Here is a 19,937-nt window from a genome sequence, read left to right on the forward strand (position 1 = left end):
CAGTCATGTGAAATCAGTCTTATGCACTAGAAAATTATTATGAAGAACTTTGCAGTTTGGTAGTCTTTTGCTATCTTAATTAGTACCATATACTTCCACAAATCAGTGAAACTGCACTGTTTGTTCAAGGCACAATTCATAACTATTCTGAAAATTCAATCATTTTAAAAACTCAGGCATTCTAATTTAATATGATCTTTGATTGTTATGTATCCAAAGTATACTATGTATTTAATTTCTAGATTCACAGATTATCTCCCATGTTGTTTCATTCTCAATTCTTTGTGCCACTAGGCATTAAAATATAAATGTTATTACATACTAATAAGCATGTAACCTCTTCTGTAGTTCTCAATGCTGTCTGACTTTCCTATGCAAGAAGCTCTCTGACTATACCCCACAAGCACTGTTATCTTTAAGGACCCCTGCAATTTTGGCATGTCTTAGACTCTTAGGATCATAGCATAAATGATATCTCAATACTGCCCTTTTTACCTTAACCTTTCATGGGTTAACAGAAGTAGATATTGAGAATCTATAGGGTTGAATATACATTTCAAAATACTTTACAGAAATATTTCTCCTATTCTTGTACACATATTAGTGCAGATATAAATCCATATCTCTCCCATCTATTATCTATATAATTTCAAACAAATATACATGTAGATGAGAAAAATTTGATCTTCTGTATAAATACATGAGGATCAGCAATTATTCAAAAAAAAACCACAAAGCTGAAGGGAATGAGGTGTATGTGGCATTTTCTCATATATTACATAACCTTACACTATGGACATCACATTTCTAATTTACCATGGTTTTCTGTGATGATTTGTTTTCCATCAGTTGCTATATAATTAATTATAAGATTTACTGAGAATTTCCCAAGCTATTTTAGTCATTATTTGTTGTGCTTCTCAGCTGTACTACATAAACTTTATTGTATCCTAATATGTATGTATCTTCCTCCAAAGTCTTCAGTGTTTCCTCTGATTTTTGCATTTATTAGACTCTAAGGTTCAGAGTGTTGATGAAGTCTTCATGCTGTCTTTTTCACATTCACTCTGGATAGGTTAAAAAATTAAGAACTGAGAATCTTTGGAGATGAATATACATTTCATAATATTTTAAACAAATATTTCTCTTATTATTATACACATATTATTGTGGTCTATCTGTCAATCTATCTGTCTTTCCATCTATCTATCTATCTATCTGTCTGTCTGTCTACCTATCTATCTTTGTGAAAATGTTATTCCTTACAATTATTCAAACAACTACTAAAAATATAATTTTTGAAGCCACTAAGTATAAGGAAAGGCAATGCATGTGTCACTGTTTCAGATGACATGAGCCTTAGACTATTGATATCACAATGGTCCTTCAGCCTGAGTACTGCAGAGGCCCCCAGACTTCAGTAGTTTGTCTACCAACTGCACTCACCAATTGGTTGTTCATGCGTTGGAAGACAGAATTTCGAGTTTGTTAAAAGATTCTCCCTTCTAGGCTCCACGGAAAAGGTATTTTTTAAATCTAATTTGAATCTCATGATAGACTAATTATATAAGAAAGTGTTTTCTCTTGATTCCTCTAGATATCAACTAACTCTCAATTTAGCAGTGGTTTCTTGAAAAGGTAGTCATTGAAGGAATATTCAGTACAAATCTTCTGTAGAAAGAGTATTATTAAGTGATTTTAGGGATTCTTTGAGCATATAGGAGAATGGGTTCTGAAAATATTAAGAAAAAAATCGGTCCAAATTATGAGTGAGGATTATTTTATCTTCATTCCAATTTTTCTAACCACCATGACTACAAAGATTTTTAAAATGGATTTGTTCTGACTTTGGTAGACCCCAAATCTCTGGTTTCCTTCAAATTGTTATAGTTTCCAATACACATTGTGTTCATGGAATCTATTTCAAGATATTTGAATGTTAATTCAGATTAGACAGGAACTACTTTCCAGATACTTTTATTTACTTTCAATTTGTTTATCATGAAACTGAGTTGGTATTATCTTTCAACATATCTTTACATTAATGTTTCTGTGTGCAATACAACCATTGGTTCCTGTATCTCTTTTACACATTGATTCGCATGGATCCCAAAGGCTTTCTAAGTAAAGAGATCATGCATCTGTGCATAATCTTTGAAAGATGTATTATGATTTGGGCAGAATTATATTCCCTTAAAAAATATTTCTCATAAATAATCCATTTGTATGAGCAGGTTACTGTAAAGAAACATCCAGAAGATTAGTCACTCCAGTATTACAGGGAAGAATTTCATTATGGATAAGAGAGGAAACTGGTCATAGTCAGCTGGAAAATGTTGGAGCAGAGAGAAAACAGAAAGAGATTTTGTATGGCCAAGGCTGGGTAATCAAAAAGGAAGAATATCTGGAGAGAAAAATGGGGATGATTTGAGTAGGAGAGCTTTGTATTCATTAAGATGGAGAAGAGGTTCTATAGTTAACTCAGCACAGGAGAGCTTTTGGAGAGGTACAGGAATCTAGGTGGAGACTTTAAGATGTACAAGTATTTTTATTTCCCAGAATCAATGTTGATATCTCTAGAGGCAAGAATCAAGGCAAGAATCAAGGAAAATGAGTCCTTTTCCTGGAATAGACCAACTCACAAATATTTTTTGAACGCTGGAGAGTTAGTTAGTTAGATTGGTTTTCTGATTTGACAGTGACCTAGTTTATTATAACAGTTTTGACAGCTCAGCTGAACATCAGAATCACCAAAGCAGACTTCTTTGGCTTGAGTTGTTTAGATTAATACAATTACACCTTCAGAAGACCATATAGCCCACCATGAGCCCATTTCTAAATTTTCACTGTTCAAGACAGTTTGAGGAAGGCACAATGACATTAAAAAGAAATTTCTGAAGGAAACAGACATATGGGCCAATATGGGAAAGGCCAGGGTGAACACATGTATAAAAAAATAATCTAAATTTTTTAACTATGGTTCATTGTTTAAATTTTTCTATCTTTCCCATTAGCATATTATTTATGTTAAGAGTTACAATTATCTTTTAATATCACATACTTATTTTTTGTGAATTTCATACTTGTATACAATATATTAACTGTTATCATCATAAATGTTTCTATGATATTCCTCAGATATTCCCTTTAAACTTTATTTACTGTGTTTTCATACGATGAATCCTTTAAAATTTAGTATGAACATTGGTCTTATCCACTGAATACTCGTTCTATTAGGTGGAGACCTCTACCAGGAGTACCTTATTTTATATAAATTGAAACACTTATGAAGAAAGACATGGGAGAAATACAACGCACCTTGCTGTGCCAAGGCCCCGTGGAACTCACAAGAGGCATGAAGATGTGTAAAAAACACCTATCATTATTCAGCGACGTCTTGGTTGTTTCTAATAACCTGTGAGTATCTGCAACATGCATTCCTTATTGTTAGAGGCTACACTTTAACTAGGCCTTTTTTTTTTTTTTACAAATATAAAATGTTGTTTTACTTCTTTTTTAAAAAAATATTATACTTACTTTATTACTTCATGATTGCAACTTTTTAGTCTTCTGTGGTTGAGGTTTGGCAGACACTCTCCTACACATTTCTCAATTTGTTTTGTCACAAGTTTTCGACACATTTTTAAAAGAATGAGTTATTAAAGGTGCTATCCTGCTATTTGAATCTGGGGAAACAATAACAAACTTGAAAAGGAGGCAGATGTGCAAGCACATGCCAGTAATTCTAGTATTGTTAAAGCTGACTTATGAGTATTGAAACTGTGGGATATGTGGACTATACAGTGAGACATGTTCCCAAGATTAAATATTTAAAATATGAGAAGTAGGTGTCCTCTTCTTGCTTATTGTTTTCAGATAGACTGTAGATAAAAGAGGGAAGGAATCCCTGATTATTATCCTTGTACACAAGTGGCAACCCATGTAAGCCTCTTGACCACATAGTTTCCAAATTAGCATTAAAAATTAAGATGCAGCCACAATCCCTACTAATAGCAATTCCTAATCAGGGAAAACTGCAGGTACAGGGTACTTCCTAGTTGGTGATTCTGCATATACTAGATAAAAATGCTGTGATTAAATGAAGCAGTATACAATGATGCACTCTAATTTATGCCCATGGAGGATCTTTTTGTGGGGCCACATCACATAAACTCTCTACTGCCCATGATCATAGCCTTCATATTATTATAGAAGGTACGAAGTTGGTATTAACATTATCAAGTTAATAATTCATGGTACATTCTTATAAGTTCATAAAAGTTTTGAGGACAGAAATCAATAATAAATAATAAAGCTTATTCAGTTTGGGCGATAAACTTTCTGATCGTCCTTAAATAGTATTCCTGAAGATCCACTTCAAAAATTGTGACAAAATGAAATGTTCAGAAGAGAATTCTTCAATACATTGTAGTTACAACCAACTGGGTAAATTTAGTTTTCAACCCTGATCAGTCACTGTAAGCTTGCAGCATAGAAAATGTTTATTAGTGTCTGATGCAGGTTCAAAATAAGTGAATGTCCTGGCTGTTTATCTACCACCCTCATCATTTCTACTTATTTCACCTTACGTCCACACTTGGAAATACTTACATTTTTAAAAGATAGTAGTAGACTCATTGAATAAATATATATATACTGATAGTGTACCTTTTAATGAAATTGGTGTAAGTGAAATTCACTTAGATTTTTGAGAGTAGAGGGAAGTTGTACTGGCTGGTTTTGTGTGGCAACTTGACTCGGGCTGGAGTTATCACAGAGAAAGGAGCTTCTATGAGGAAGTGCCTCTATGAGATCCAGCTGTGGGGGCATTTTTCTCAATTAGTGATCAAGTGGGGAGGGCCCCTTGTGGGTGGTACCACCTTTGGGCTGGTGTTCTTGGATTCTATAAGAGAGCAGGCTGAGCAAACCAGGGGAAGCAAGCCAGTAAGAAACATCCCTCCATGGCCTCTGCATCAGCTCCTGCTTCCTGACCTGCTTGAGTTCCAGTCCTGACTTCCTTTAGCGATGAACTGCAATGTGGAAATGTAAGCTCAATAAACCCTTTCCTCCCCCAACTTGTTTCTTGGTCATGATGTTTGTGCAGGAATAGAAACCCTGAGTAAGACAAAAGTATAATGAATCTTTTTCTTGAATGACCATATATTTTTTTCCACTTCTGCTGTGTAGTGATAGTAATTAAAACTATTTTGAGATTGTCATTCATGGTATGGAAAGAGCATAATTATTCTAATAGGAGGTGATTGTCATTATTTCTATTTTCATGGACATTATCTCTTATCAGACATTGAAAAGAGAAGTTTTGGATGTATACATTTCTTCTAAAGTTTGGTTCATACATACGCACACATATGTATATGTATATATCTATAATTAGAAGACTTGAGGTAGAAAAAAGATATAAGTACAAATGTTTCATAAGATTGATACATGTGTTTGTAAGTTTGTATGTGAGTGTGCATGCGTATATCCTTTCACAAATATTACATTATATGCTTGTATTTTGGCTGTTACATGTTACATTAGGTAGAGTGGTAAATCTTTCTCTATAATATCATGTTTCAAAAATGTCACATGTTTGAAGCTTAGATAGATTTATATATAGGACTTTTGAATCAGGATTTATTCTTGTGTCCTATTGTCTCCTGAATCTGAGAGAGGAAGAATCACTATCTTCAGTTTTGGACCAACACATCACCTTAACAGTGTGCAATGCAGAGTTACATACCCAAGTTCACACACACACACACACACACACACACACACACACACACGCCCACGCGCGCGCACAGACGCTCACACGCACACATACACATGCGCACAAGCACATGCACATTCACACGCACATGCACTTCCTCTCACACATGCATGCACACCGAGGTCATATTCAGCCTATCATAAAGTAATAGAACAGTCACAAATCTGGGAAGGATTATGTCAAAAGATAGAAGGGAAGTTAGAGAGCAAAAAATAAAAAATAAACTGGTCAGAACACAGTGTATATGTTTGTGAATTTCTCAAAGGACCAGCTCCATAGAAAAGGAATGATGGAAGAAGGAAAGTAATCCTTCCAAGATTACTACTTCTTACAAACACTTTTGATTAGATCACAATGTTTGATTCGAAGACATTTCCAATTATTTGTTTAAATTATTGGGATAAATAATCATCTTTTTGGATTCTTGAATGAGATGTGCTTTGTATGTTTACAAAAGGAGCCATTGAAGTGTGCTGAAGTGACATCTTAGTATACAAAGAAGGACAATGGAAGATTATTTTTATCCAGCCAGACAATGTTTCTATATAATTTAATTTTGAAAGATTATTAAATGTAATTAAGTAAAACACAAAATTTTAACAAATTTTTTTTGGTATGGACAGTATGGAAATATAGCAATATGGTTAATTATTATCAAAATCACAAAGAGAAATCATGAAATACATGGCCTTCTAAAAATGCCATATATATACACAGACACACACAGACACATATAAACACACATATTCATAGTATAGTCATTCTAAAATTTCTCCAATCAGAAAACAATTAGGCTATGTCTATTTGTGAGCATTGAGAAACTAGTATCCAGTAACTTCTTTCAACACAAACTTGGTTGAATTCCATCTACTTTGGCTTGAACTGTGCCTGAATGAAAAAATGGACGGATCCTCCTCTGCTCTGGGACAGGAAGAACCTGGGTATTTCTAAAAGCAATTCCCACTACAATGCAGATCAAACTAACTGAGATACTTGATTCTCTTTCTAGGAAGAAGAGAAAGTTTAAAATAAAACACATAATCCCTTTGCAATACCTGTGTGCTGTGGATAATATGGACATAATCAACCTAGTCAGGATAAATGAAATCTGCACCTGCCGGACACTTGCCCTGTTTTGGCCCAATGGAATGTTTTTGGCCACCTTTAGGTAAGACCTACACTTTGGACTTGTATTCACAGGAGGATAGCTACAGAAATTGTGGGGCAACTTAATGCTTCCTAATTCACAGGTTAAATAATTAACCACAATATTTGCATAATAAGAATCTAGTTTAGTCTGATTGTATACATGCTGTCAAGTTCAATTTTTTTCCTTTTATAGTGTCCCTAGTTTGTCTATACTTTTCAAAACATGCATTTCAAATGTAAGTATATTATTTAATGTTTGATCTAGATGTTCATCAGGACTCCAGAAGATTCTTGGGGTAGAATGGAGAGACATTATTTTCTAAGCAGAATGTGGACCAAACAAGGACTTAGAAGATACCTTCCACATTCTTTGCCCTATAATATCCAGTATCTAGGTTTTAAAAATACAGAAATTGATCTCCCTCCAATAATATTGCATATTTTACTTATATTTAACCAATACCTCCAATACTGCCCAGGTAATTTCCATAAAAATAGTTTTTAATTGAGCACATAAAAATAGCTACTCATAGAATGCTCAAGTATTTGAATATTTTGTGTCTAATGGTCAACTGATAAGGATAAGGGTCAAGGAGTAAGGTTTAACTGAATCTGCAGGTGATAGACACACACATTAGCTTATTTTGATATGCTGGAGCTCAATGTCCAGGCTCTTCTAAGCCTTCTTCAGTTAACATACCCTTCTTTACACTCCCAGCTCATCACCTCTGAATCTGTACTCAAATTTGTTTGTTCAGTATAATATATATAATACATATTATATATATATATATATAATATGTATATATGTGTATAGATATGTTTGTATGTGTAGGTTGGGTGTCACAGGCATCATCCACCCTTCTGACAAAAATGATTGTAGGCAGTGAGTAGAGTAGGTAAGCAGTTAATGGTAGAAACATGAATGTGGCAGTCTTTGAACAAGAATCAGTCCATAGTTCCACAGGAATACAGCTTGAGGTTATGAATGTTAGAATCATGGCAAAAGGAAGAAGAAAATTCTGTGAATGAAAGATCTTTGCAGCATAGATAATTATTTTCAGAAAGCGGAAGCTATGTAACCATTAGCTTACAGATGAAAAAACTATACCTGATATGGGATTGTGAGCATGGGCAAGAGGAATAGTGCATTGGGTGAGGGATACTGTTTGAATCAGAAATACATTGATCAACAAGATAATGTTGATGACTATCAGACACTGAATATGTCAAATATCATTGAGGTATAACTCATTCAATATATAATTATCAGTTATAGAATGTTAGCATTGTGAATTCATCTTTATTCCATCTTTAATTAGAGTATTTTATGCTACAGTGGAATAGTGGTGAGCTTATTTTTAATTTGTACCAGGAGAGTTAACATGGTGACTCACACGAATTAAGCACTAGTTTCTAGGACCTCCTGTCTTGTATGCTAGTTCTGTAATTCACACAAGGAAATAAACAGTATTTTTTTCTTAAACGGTGTTCATCCTGAGTTAAGTGCATTCTAATGAAAGGTCATGTAACTTTCCTGTGGTTTAGTGCGAATAATGATACCTTTCTATATGAACATGTCCTCCCGGTAAGAGGACACTTTCTTAATTATCCCTTTATACATATGAAACTAAAGCTAGGAGTAATTGTTGGCACAGCCATAGTCATACAGCTCTGAGAACACAGTCAAGTCTTGACATTCCCAACTAGCTGTCAAACTGTATTCAACTTCCTGTTAAAAGTGTTCCAGTGAAACAAGTCATTCAGAAAAGCAGCCATGTGGAAAATACCATCTACAGGTACACCTTCATGAGGGCCATTGGGTTTTATGAAGATTAATCTTAAAAGTCTCTCCATTGTCAAGACCCTAATCTTGTTTTTCACTTTTAACATTACAGTTCAAAAGAACAGAAAGATCGCTGGTATTATTTTATCAAAAGGTATTTTATTTGTAATTATACTTTAATTCTGTACTGATATGGGAATTGCAGTTGATTATTCATTTCTTCCTTAAAAATATATTTCATAGCCTGTCTCCAAATATGTTGCTGATTAGATGGTCATTGGATACTGCTTTGGATTCTCCTGTCTATTGTATATTTCATTTAACTTTCAGGAAGTTCTGCATTCATTGTCTCCCCTTTATATTGGAGTAAACAGTACTCTTCAGTATTTCTTTGTGTTTGACTCCATAGATGTTATTGTACCATGTCTATTCAAGCCCTCTTGTATTTCCTCTTTTGAAGTAAAGCAGATTTTTGCCTTTTCTTTGTGTATTAGTCACAGAACTTTCTCTAGAGCCACAGAATTTATGTATTTTTTTCCTATGTATTAAGGGAACTTACTGTAATGACTAACAGCTGTAGTCTAACTAATCCAACAATGGACAGCTGTGAAAAGGAAGTTAAAATATCTTGTAGTTGTTCAGTCTATGAGGCTAATTTGTTTCACCTGGTCTATTGTATCTACTAGAATCTTGAAGAAGTAGATATTAACAAATGCTCTGGCAGTAAGTGCAAGCAAGCAAAGGAGAGTGGGCCTTTTTTCCAATGTCCTTATGTAGGCCTCCATCAGAGGGTGTGGCTCAGATTAAAGATGTTTACCACCCTGCTTATATCAGGACCTTGCTGAGTTCAGTCTGACCTTGAACTCAGATCCACTCCCCTCAGTCTTTAGGGAGTAAAGCTGGGTGTGTTCTATCTTGCCTGGGCCTAAGCTTTTCATGGCCCCTATGCCTCAAGTTTTTCATGTTGAGGTCTAAGTCAGAAGCTTGTGTCTTCCAGCCTCCAGATCTGTTTCACAGGTATGCACTCCATTTCAGACTTGTAGTTCATTCCAGATGGAGTCAAGTTGACTACAACCTTGTAAAAAAAAAGTTCTGAGGACTTTCTGTGCATCCTAGATCAATGTGCTATTACATGACCATGGTTTTGGCTTGAAACACTTTTAAATATTCCCTAATCCAATAGTGAATATTGCTGAACTACTTTCTTATATTTAACACCAAGATGATTCTTATAAACTATTAACAGCGATTAGCTTAAAATGAGATACTAGAAAATTAATTTTACTATATTGTGTGTTTTATTGTATTTGATCAGATCCACTAATGAAGCCAGGATGGGTATACAGAAAAACTTCTCAATGAAGATATTCACTGAGGACATCCCAAACTGTGACAGTGTATGTGAATACAAAACCAAACCTGATATTTCAAGTTCATGACTTGCAGAGAGACAGGCAGTTTGTAGAGTAATGGAAATGGGAGACATAAGGAGAGAGTGGAGGGGAGACATAGTGAGATTTATGTCTATAGAATATATATTTGTATGGCATGCACACATGTGACTTTTACATGTGATATATAGAAAGCACTGCGGCACAAGATTGATCCACAAGCTAAAGCAACAAAAAAGAGGAAATATTTTTCATAAGTGATTGAAAATTATGTCAGGGCATTGCATCAGCATATATTTCCAAGCCAAGTATTATTATACTAATTAAACTGCTTTTTCTCTTGAGTTGTTATTGCTTATATATTAACTCATGGGTTGTTCAACTATTATTTATTTTAAAATATTTCTGTCTAGTCATAAATAAATGTTATTTTATAATATAACCATAAAGAAATCTTAAACAGCAAAATATTATCAGGAATTAATTTGCTCTCCGCATCCACATGTTTTGCACCATTTTATCTCTTAAGCTCTGTCCTCTGCTCTTTCAGTATGTCTCTGTGCATCCTCACAACTGCTTTGGAAGAACAACTGCATAATCAGGGATCTTTATCTTAGTATTTATTTGAATGATCTAGGCATAGGGATTTCTTTTCATGTAACTTCTCCTTTGAAATCATTTTTACTAATTTACCCTTAGGGCATGTGTGTGTTTGTGTGTGTTTGTGTGTGTGTGTGTGTCTGTGAGTATGTCTGTGTGTGTGTGGTCATATGTGTGAATAGTATGTACAGTGATAGTCATGACCTAACACATATTACATAGTAGTTTTATCATTGAGTTATACACATAACTATTAAATAATTGTCTATTTTTTAGTACTTATATTATTGCTCATTCTCACTACTGTGTTCAGTGCAGATCAGAAACTTAACTTATGTAGCATGCAGAGCATTGAAGACCATCGCTACTGTAAAATAGAATAGAATGTAGCTCAAGAGGATCACAATCTCTCTGACTTTTATAAATGCTAATGTGTACAAAATGTACCTAGAGTCGATATTCTAACAAGTCACTGTTAAAATTTCAACACACTTACCAAGCTGTGTATAATGAATACCACAAAACTTGATATTCGTATTTTCTAGGTTATATAAAACAGTAAAGAGAAATTGTAGTATAAAAGTAATTACTAACCAGTGACATACATTAGGTTGACTGAAGCAGATGTGTCCTCAGGACAGCGAAGAGGAGAAGAGCAGATAGTCCTGTAGGGAACTGCTCTCTTGCCTCTGATGCTTGATTTCATCTATGGCAAATGCTCAGTATTGTACATGAGCAATCTCTCTGATGTCTTTCAACACCATGGTGACTTAGATCCAATTCCTGAAAAGTAAACATTTTTACTGATTTTTAACCACAACTCTAGTACTTTCATATATTATCCTTCCATAATTATTAAGAATTTTATAATTAGTAGCAATTTTTTAATAATTAACATAATTATTACCTTTTGTGTAGTTCAGAAGATTGGTAATAGGTATGTACCTTATAGCTTTTCTTCACGAGATATGTTTGTTTCCCTTTTGTCCTTGAAGAGTTGTTTTCTTATTTTTATTATTAGATATATTCTTTATTTACATTTCAAATGATTTCCCCTTTCCTGGTTCTCCTCCCCCCCCCAAAAGTCCCATAAGCCATCTCTTCTCCCCTGTTCCCCAATCATCCCCATCACACTTCCCTGTCCTGGTATTCCCCTACACTGCTGTATCAAGCCTTTCCAGGACCATGGACCTTTCCTCCCTTTGATGTCCAATAGGCCATCCTCTGTTGCCTATGCCTCTGGAGGTATGGGTAACACCATGTGTACTATCTGGTTGGTATTTTTGTCCCTGGAAGCTCTAGGAACACTGGGTGGCTCATACTGTTGTTTCTACTATGGCACTGCAAACCCGTTTTGGCACTTTTTCTAGCTCCCCCATTGGGGGAGAAAGATAAAAAAAAAAACACATGGTCATTTCATTAGATGCTGAAAAGGCATTTGACAAAATCCAGCATTCTTTGTTGTTAAAAGTCTCGGAAAGAACAGGAATTCAGGGCCAATACCTAAACATAGTAAAAGCAACATACAGCAACCCAGGAGCCAACATCAACTAAACAGAGAGAAACTCGAAACAATCCTACTAAAATCAGGGAATAGACAAGGCTGCCCTCTCCACATTTATTCACTATAGTACTTGAAGCTCTAACTAGAGCAATTAGACATTAAAAGGATGTCAAAGGGATACAAGTTGGAAAGGAAGAAATCAAATTGTCACTATTTGCAGATGAAGTAACCTAAGAAACTCCACCAGAAAACTCCTACAGCTGATAAATAACTTCAGCAAAGTGGCCTGATATAAAATTAACTCAAACATATCAGTAGTCTTCCTATACTCCAAGGATAAACAGACTGAGAAAGAAATTGGGGAAATGACACCCTCCACAATAGTCGAAGAGTTGTTTTCAGAACATAAAAATATTCTTCTAATTTAAATAAATATCCTCTATCACTTTTCTTTCTCCATGTTCCCTCATGAATATTTAGCAATGATACTTCATATTTTTATCAATTCTTTGGTTGTTTTATTTGATTTTATGTTTATAGTTTGGCTTTTTAGGTTTGAGAGTTTTTGAATCATCTATGTATTTCATTACACTTAAGATAAACCTGTATTTTTTGCTATGGATGTATTAGGAAAATATTTTTTGCTATTCTTACTTAAGGATGTCTTTTCCTCCAATTTTTCCCTTTTTCTTATTCTTAGGATTGAATGTAGATCCCTCAGACTCTGTTCATATTTTAAAATATGTAGATGCAGATGATTTTACAATCATCTTTGATGTATAGAAATCCACTGCCAAATCACCTGCATGAATCCCAAGATATCCACAAACCACTCCCTAAGATGCACATACCTTCTCGTACTCTTGACTTCAAATACAAATATATAAAATATTAACTATTTGACTTTATATTGTAGAGATAACAACTAACTTCACTGTCCTCATGAGTCAATGCTATGCCATGGCTGGAGGAGCACATTTTACTATATTCCCAGGTGGCTTAAAGTAATCTGTTCTGAAATTCATTAGAGATAGCAACACCTCATTGTTTCACATCTAGTTTATGGATATATAATTTCAATATTTACAGGGTTTATATTTCTATCCTTTTAGAATAAAAAGGTATAGTTCCTTTTATCTACAATAAACATTTTTTATGTATCATTGAACAATTATTGAAAGCCTATTTTTTCCTCAGAGTAGGAACATGTGATCTATTATAAGGTTAATCTTATCTCCTGAGAATTACTTACATATGCCTGGTTCTCTATGAGTCAAGAAATATATTAACATGTACAAAAACTCCCAGTTGCCTTTTCATTTTCATGCTTTAAAAACAGTATCTTTAGAATTATTTTGTTTAAAATTATAAACATCACCAGCATCAGGAAGAAATGCACCCATCTTTGCAATCATTAGGTAGAACTTAATATGTTCAAAATGCACTCAGAATTCAATATTTTACAATAAGGTCAAATAAAATCATATTTGAATTATTTTTCTATCTCTAGAAAACTATATTACTTTGTTGTTTTAAAATTATACAGAAGATTTAAGATATTAACAAAATATTAAAAGTTTTACTTTTCTTTAAATTAATTATGCATACTCTGTGTGTATGTGTGTGTGTGTATGTGTGTGTGTGTCTTCATGCATGTATGCATTTGTGTATGTGGTGTTGGAATTTGTCCTTCTAGCATATATGATTTTTGGGCCATGAGCTATATTTTCATCCACATTCATCTACATTTTGAGCAAATGCACACATTGGTTCCATCCTATTTACATTACACCAGAAGATCAGAGATGTTCTTCCACATTCTAAGATGTTTTTGCATAATTCTTAGTATATAGATAGCAAGATGTAAAATTAGTTAGTGTAAGGTATCCTTATCCTTGTTCATAAAATTCAAGCTACCTGTCATGTTGCAGTAGGGACTTGGATAAATCTTCAGAAACACACACACACACACACAACATACTCTCTCACACACACACACAGACTCTCTCTCTCTCACACACACATACACACTCACACACAGACACAAAACATACTCTCTCTCTCACACACACACACACAAAGACTCTCTCTCACACATACACACACACTCACACACACACACACACACACAAAATTATTTTCAGGATAATAGATTATGCCCAGTGGTTAGAAAACAATAAATAAAAATGCTGTGAAAGATAATGGATTATGAAGTGGTTTCCTTTTTTCTTGTTTCAAGGTTGCTTATGGATAGCAAGGGGGCACTTGTGATATGTTTCTTATTTAAGGGACTGTTTCTTAGGCACTAACAATGCTTATTGCAGATAGCTGATACCTTAGAAACTATCTTCGTAAAGATATACCTACCTACTCACAGTCATACACTATAGTAATATATTAGAATTCGAGTACATCAGTGCTATCTTCTCAGATTCCTATCATTTTATTTCATGCTATTTACTTCTTGCTGTCTTCCTGGGTCTTTGTAGAAGATTCTAGCTGTGAGAAGCAATAGAGATCAAAAAATAAAAGCACCTTGCTTGTTTTGGGAGCATAAAGCAATAGAGGAATTCTAAAATGCTCATTTTGATTTCCTAGTTCTATCACCATTACAGATTTCATTACTGTATGTCTGTATACCATCTAACTATATACACAGCTTGACATGGAGAGAGTAATCACCCATCTTTGTTTGTTTTGTTTTTCATTTTCTTTTGTTTTTGTTTTTCTTTTCTTTTTTTATTGCAGTTTTGCTATTCATCCTGACTTTCCTAGAACTGTACACATGGTGTACATGAAAGTAAGGATGTAAGTGATGGAAGTCTAAACAGGGAGGAAGCAAAGGGTTGTGCTCTATTCCAACCACCCTTCCCCTACCTGTCTGCTGACATAATGAGAGAATAATCAGGATGCTGAGCTCCTGCACCCACGGCTACTCAGTCTTGCTTTATTATGCACAACCTGTTACAGTTAATGTTTGAATATCAAGTATCCACATAGTTAATTTTGTGATAAATATGTTAGACTGAAAGTCTTCCAGAGATATCGCAAGGGAAGAAAAGAAAATGTTTATTTTATATTAGAGTTAGATTACAGATTTTAGATTATTAGTAATGATTAGACAATAACCAATTTTATACTTATGAGCTTCAACATTGTTTTATACCATTCTTCTCTGTACTTTTCATAGCCTTTATGCATAAAAGCAACAAACATCGATACAGTAAATGAAATAATTATGAAGTTACTATCAATGATGAGAATACCCGTAAGTTATTTTCAAGTTCTTTGGGGTTAAAATTGAATTTTCCTTTTGAGATTCACATATCTGCAAAGGTGTATGCATATAAATTATACAGATGAAACTTCATCATGATAAATTTGCATATTTTACAATCTTCTCCTTTTGGAAGTAAAGGCATCTATAATATAATAATCTAGAGAGGGACCTTTTTCTTGAATTTCTTGTCTACATTTCCAAAGAAAGGAAACTTATAGCCCTATGTTATTGTGTGTGGGGTGTATATGTGTGTGTGTGTGTGTGTGTGTGTGTATTGTTGAATTTCACTGTATATGTGTATATATCTCTCTATCACTTCCTGTGGGTTCGTATGATGAGTATCTGAGAAACAGAGAGTGTCACTCTGTTTCTCTGTCTCTATTGCTCTTTCTCTTTCTTACTCTTTCTCTCCTTCTATATTTGGGTGAGTAGATGTTTGAGTGTCTGCTTGAATGCATTTTTGTCCCTTAGCTTAATACTTAAAAACTCTATGACACACTTTCTTGGATTTACTCATGAATCAACAAGCAAGTACAATTAATGATAACTCCAATTAGATTATATTATCCTGGAGTTTGCTAGCAATTTCAACAGAATGTTCTATTTATATTATTGTTTCAATGGATCCATAATTCTGTATGCAATAATTATGTTGTGGAACTTCTTTCCAGTATCTGGCCTATTTTCCAGGTTAGACCCATCTTCATCTTCTCCACAGAATGGTTATCGCTAAATGAAAGCCAATGGTTGTGTGTACTCCTAGGCACCCTCAAAGCCTCTCTGTTTTTTGTTTCTTGGGGTTTATTTTGGCTATTTTTCTCACTGTTGCTGAAATAACTATATTTTTCAAATGTTCTTTATCAAGTCATCATAATCACAGTGAGTATATGACTCTATGGGTTCAAGGTTGTGTGTTCATGTCAAATCAATATTCAATATCCCACTGATAGACGGAGAGACCCTTGTGGGTCATTTTGTAATAATATTGGTCTTGGTTAGTGTTGATGGCCTAATGCAATTTCTTATTCTATAAGAATAAGACCAGTATTCTTGGTGGATCAATAGACGGAGTTTACTTCAGAGAGGAAAGGCAAGTACTTCTTGATTTTCTTCTGAAATCAGTCCTGATGACTCAAATCTGTGGTCAGAATATATGCCATTCATACTAGTCCTAATAATTTTCCTGCTAGAGAGCTGGAAATTGTAAGTAAAGAAAATCACTATATTATACAGGATTCTACTGTCAGATTATTTGTGACAGTTGGTTCTTTTTGGCTCTCAGAACAATGGAGATTACCAGCTCTGGTTCCATCCTGGCCATGCAGAAGCTCCAAGACCACTGCAAGGTAAGTACCAGAGAAATCTAAAGAAGGACTAGCTGAGTTCAATGGTCTATCCCTGAAATCTCAGATTTTCATTATTTAGATTTACATTTAAGTACATACTAAAACAAAATTTCTAAATATTATGCCATTCATTATATTTATAATAACTTCATTGTAGCCTTCAGGCACATTGATAACCTCATTAAGATAGAGTCTGTGAGCTGACAAAAAAATAACAGATTCTACTGTGATTTTCACTTGAGAAACTTAATTTTCCTAAAAAGAAAAACAAAACTCTGAATGTATCATTTCTGAAGAAAGTAACAACAAAAAAAAATGGGTAATCATTACACAAAATCCTACTAGCTAGAGAAATTTTTCATTGATTCCCAACAGTCACATGATAGCTCATAGGCATCCAAAACTATAGTTTCAGGGGATCAAATTCCCTGGTATGACCTGCTCAGTTATCAGGCTCTATATGGTACAACAGTATACATCTGAGCAAAACAATTACAAACAGAAACAAGTCTAAAATTTAAATGAAAACACATTCAAAGAATAATTCAGTGTCTTTGAGGAAACTGCGGTCACAAGACTTGTGTGTGTGTGTGTATGTGTGTGTGTGTGTGTCCAAAGATTTCATGTAAGTGGCAAAAAAATGTGGCAAGTTTAAAACTTATTCAATTTGCTTTGTTTTGGAGTTTTTGATCAGGGTTTAAAATCTGGAACAGTGGTAGGTTGGAGCAAACATCCCCCAAAGTTCTACAATGTGTCTGTGGACTTTGATTGTACATTTTTTTCTTTTTGTTCTTTTTAAAAGTCATTCCATTATCCATGAAATATATGGTTACAGGAAGTCCTTCCCCCTCCCCAAAGTCACCCACACTCCTAAGAGGAGGATGCTAAGTCCATTACCTGAGTCCTCACTGGGAAGGTGACAGTGTTGCTTCTGTGTAAATTGTGTACTGCATCTTTTTAAAAAATCTTCTGCCTTAGTACTTCTTTCTTTTTGTTTTTCGCTTCTGCATGGTCAGCTATTGTGGGCTCCACTTTTTTGTGCTGCAACTTGATGTATGAAGGCATTGGTCTCCCTGGGTGTGGGTTGAGGTGATGAGTCAGGCAGAGCTGTCCTTTACACTGACTTGTGACCATCTTAATAAAAGTGTACATGTTATAAACAAACATATTCTCTTTATTTTAAACTATGTAGATTCTGTTTCGTAATGAAAATTGTAAATGTGGCCATATGTGAGTCCATGTGAAATATGCAGTTCCCTATGACAAGCAATTTCCCCACTGAATGAGAGATCATATTCAGATTACTAGAGACTCCTTGACTGAATCACCTGGTGTTCCTTCTATTGTCTTTTTAAAAAAATTTTCTCACTAGCTAAATTATTGCCAAATAAATAAGAGTAATAAAATGCTCAGAAGCATTTGGATAACAATTAAAATTCTGAGATCATTAAGTGTGCTTGCAAGGATTATCTTTTAAAAGTTAATTAAAATGTGAAATTTGAATGCATAAAGTGAACTACAGAAAAGAGACAGTAACAATGTCTTTTAGAGATCAGAGTACTTTGTTATTCAACATTTTCTCATGTATTATGAAGGACACTGGCAATATTTTGATTATTTGAAGGAAACTGAAACTGAACTACTTTTGTTTTTCTTCAATATTTATTTTCAGGATTTTAATACACTAGATAATAACCAGCTCAAACCAAACTGACACATTTGACTTTATATTTCTATTGAGTCCAAGCAGGTATGAAACTCCCAGTCCTTACTTTTTTAATCAATGAGTGCTGAAAATACAAGCATGGGCCAAAATCATCCAGTTTTTTGTTTTTTTTTTTTGGCTTTTTATATGATGGACACAATAGCAGTACTCAGTCAGTGAAAAGACAAATATGGATTGGCACATTCTAAATAAATTTATTGAGTGAAATCTGTGAACTTGATATCAGTTTAATTCTAAAATTTGGAAGATCTTTGTACATCATGAATTTTTCAGAAATCCCAAGAACTTACTGCTCTTGTTTGTGTCTCACTATCACTTTGAATGTGTATTTCAACCTACAGGCCATACACCTAAAACAGGCAGGTCTTAATACTGTCAAAGTAGAAACAACAAATGTGCTCATGTGGATCTAAATAAAGTGATAAATTGAAAAATTTCTCCTTGATTTTAGAGTTCTCAGCTTACACATCCTTACTTTATCATAATATTCATGTCATTCTCCTAATGCTTAGGGACAGTCTACATTGTCCAGAAGAAAGTTGAGACAGAAAATAGAGTAGTGCTTGCCAAAACCCATTGGAAGCTCACACTCATTATGATTAGTTTCAATTTATATTCTTTTCTTTTTATAGGTTATGAGTATCTACAGGAGGTCATAATGACCCACCTTCAACACACCTACAGTAGAGTAAATTCAAAAAATTCTACAGCTTTTCCTCTCTTGCCTGGATTGCTTAGGCAAGACCTAAACTTGGAGGGGCAATTCATTTTAAAGCCCCGATACTCAGCTATAAGCCAGCAGCAGAGTAAGTCGTCTACCTTCCTTCAAGTGCCCTCCTAGTTGCCATTTCAATTTTGCATAAAATATCAATGCATGTTGACATTGTTGCTTACGGGAAGGGCACTGCAGAAAACAAACCCAATACAATACGCCCCAGGTCTAGCCGGAGATCTTTATATTCTGACATCAAGTCTAAACTTGATATTTTTGGGAGAATATCCCATTTGTTCCAGACAGATAGTCACCATAAGCTGGAATTCCAAGATGCTATATGTATACAAGTGTGTGGGCACAGAGCTTTCATCTCATTAGAATACAATTTCATGTTGTTTCATGATTAAAGCAGAGAATGACCTAAGAACTGCATTTAAATTATTGTAAGAGGCACAGAAAGGATATATGTATGGAACTGGACATAATCTGTGTCAGACTAAAGTAGAAGTAACCTTGGTGTCCAAGCTCAGACTCTAATCTCATTTTCAATTACACTAAAAGCATATTTTTGTGTGTCTTCTACACCTGCAGTTGGATTTCAAATAGACTTAATACTTAAGTTCTGGGGCTTTTGAAATTGTCTTAAGGACATTTTTTTCCAAAA

At 34.3% G+C, this 19,937-nt stretch overlaps 2 protein-coding genes and 1 long non-coding RNA gene across 13 annotated transcripts in view; all 3 read left to right on the forward strand.

Moving 5' to 3' along the window:
* LOC127683533 (rho GTPase-activating protein 20-like) overlaps positions 1-19,937 on the forward strand; it is a 429,795-nt gene that overhangs the window by 172,177 nt on the left and 237,681 nt on the right. The gene's annotated exons all lie outside the window — the stretch shown is intronic.
* LOC127683536 (uncharacterized) lies at positions 6,925-10,102 on the forward strand. Its single transcript, XR_007977571.1, has 3 exons — positions 6,925-6,944; positions 8,824-8,865; positions 10,027-10,102. It is a non-coding gene; the product is annotated as an uncharacterized LOC127683536 (long non-coding RNA).
* The window catches only part of LOC127683530 (rho GTPase-activating protein 20-like), a 574,487-nt gene continuing 569,997 nt past the window's right edge, over positions 15,448-19,937 (forward strand). The window contains exons 1-2 of the mRNA XM_052180846.1: positions 15,448-15,474; positions 16,769-16,832. Of these exons, the coding sequence (XP_052036806.1) occupies positions 15,460-15,474; positions 16,769-16,832 (79 nt within the window). The 5' untranslated portion in view covers positions 15,448-15,459. The remainder of the gene's footprint in view (positions 15,475-16,768; positions 16,833-19,937) is intronic.

This window comes from Apodemus sylvaticus, chromosome 4 (genome assembly GCF_947179515.1).
Source record: "Apodemus sylvaticus chromosome 4, mApoSyl1.1, whole genome shotgun sequence".
NCBI lineage: Eukaryota > Metazoa > Chordata > Mammalia > Rodentia > Muridae > Apodemus > Apodemus sylvaticus.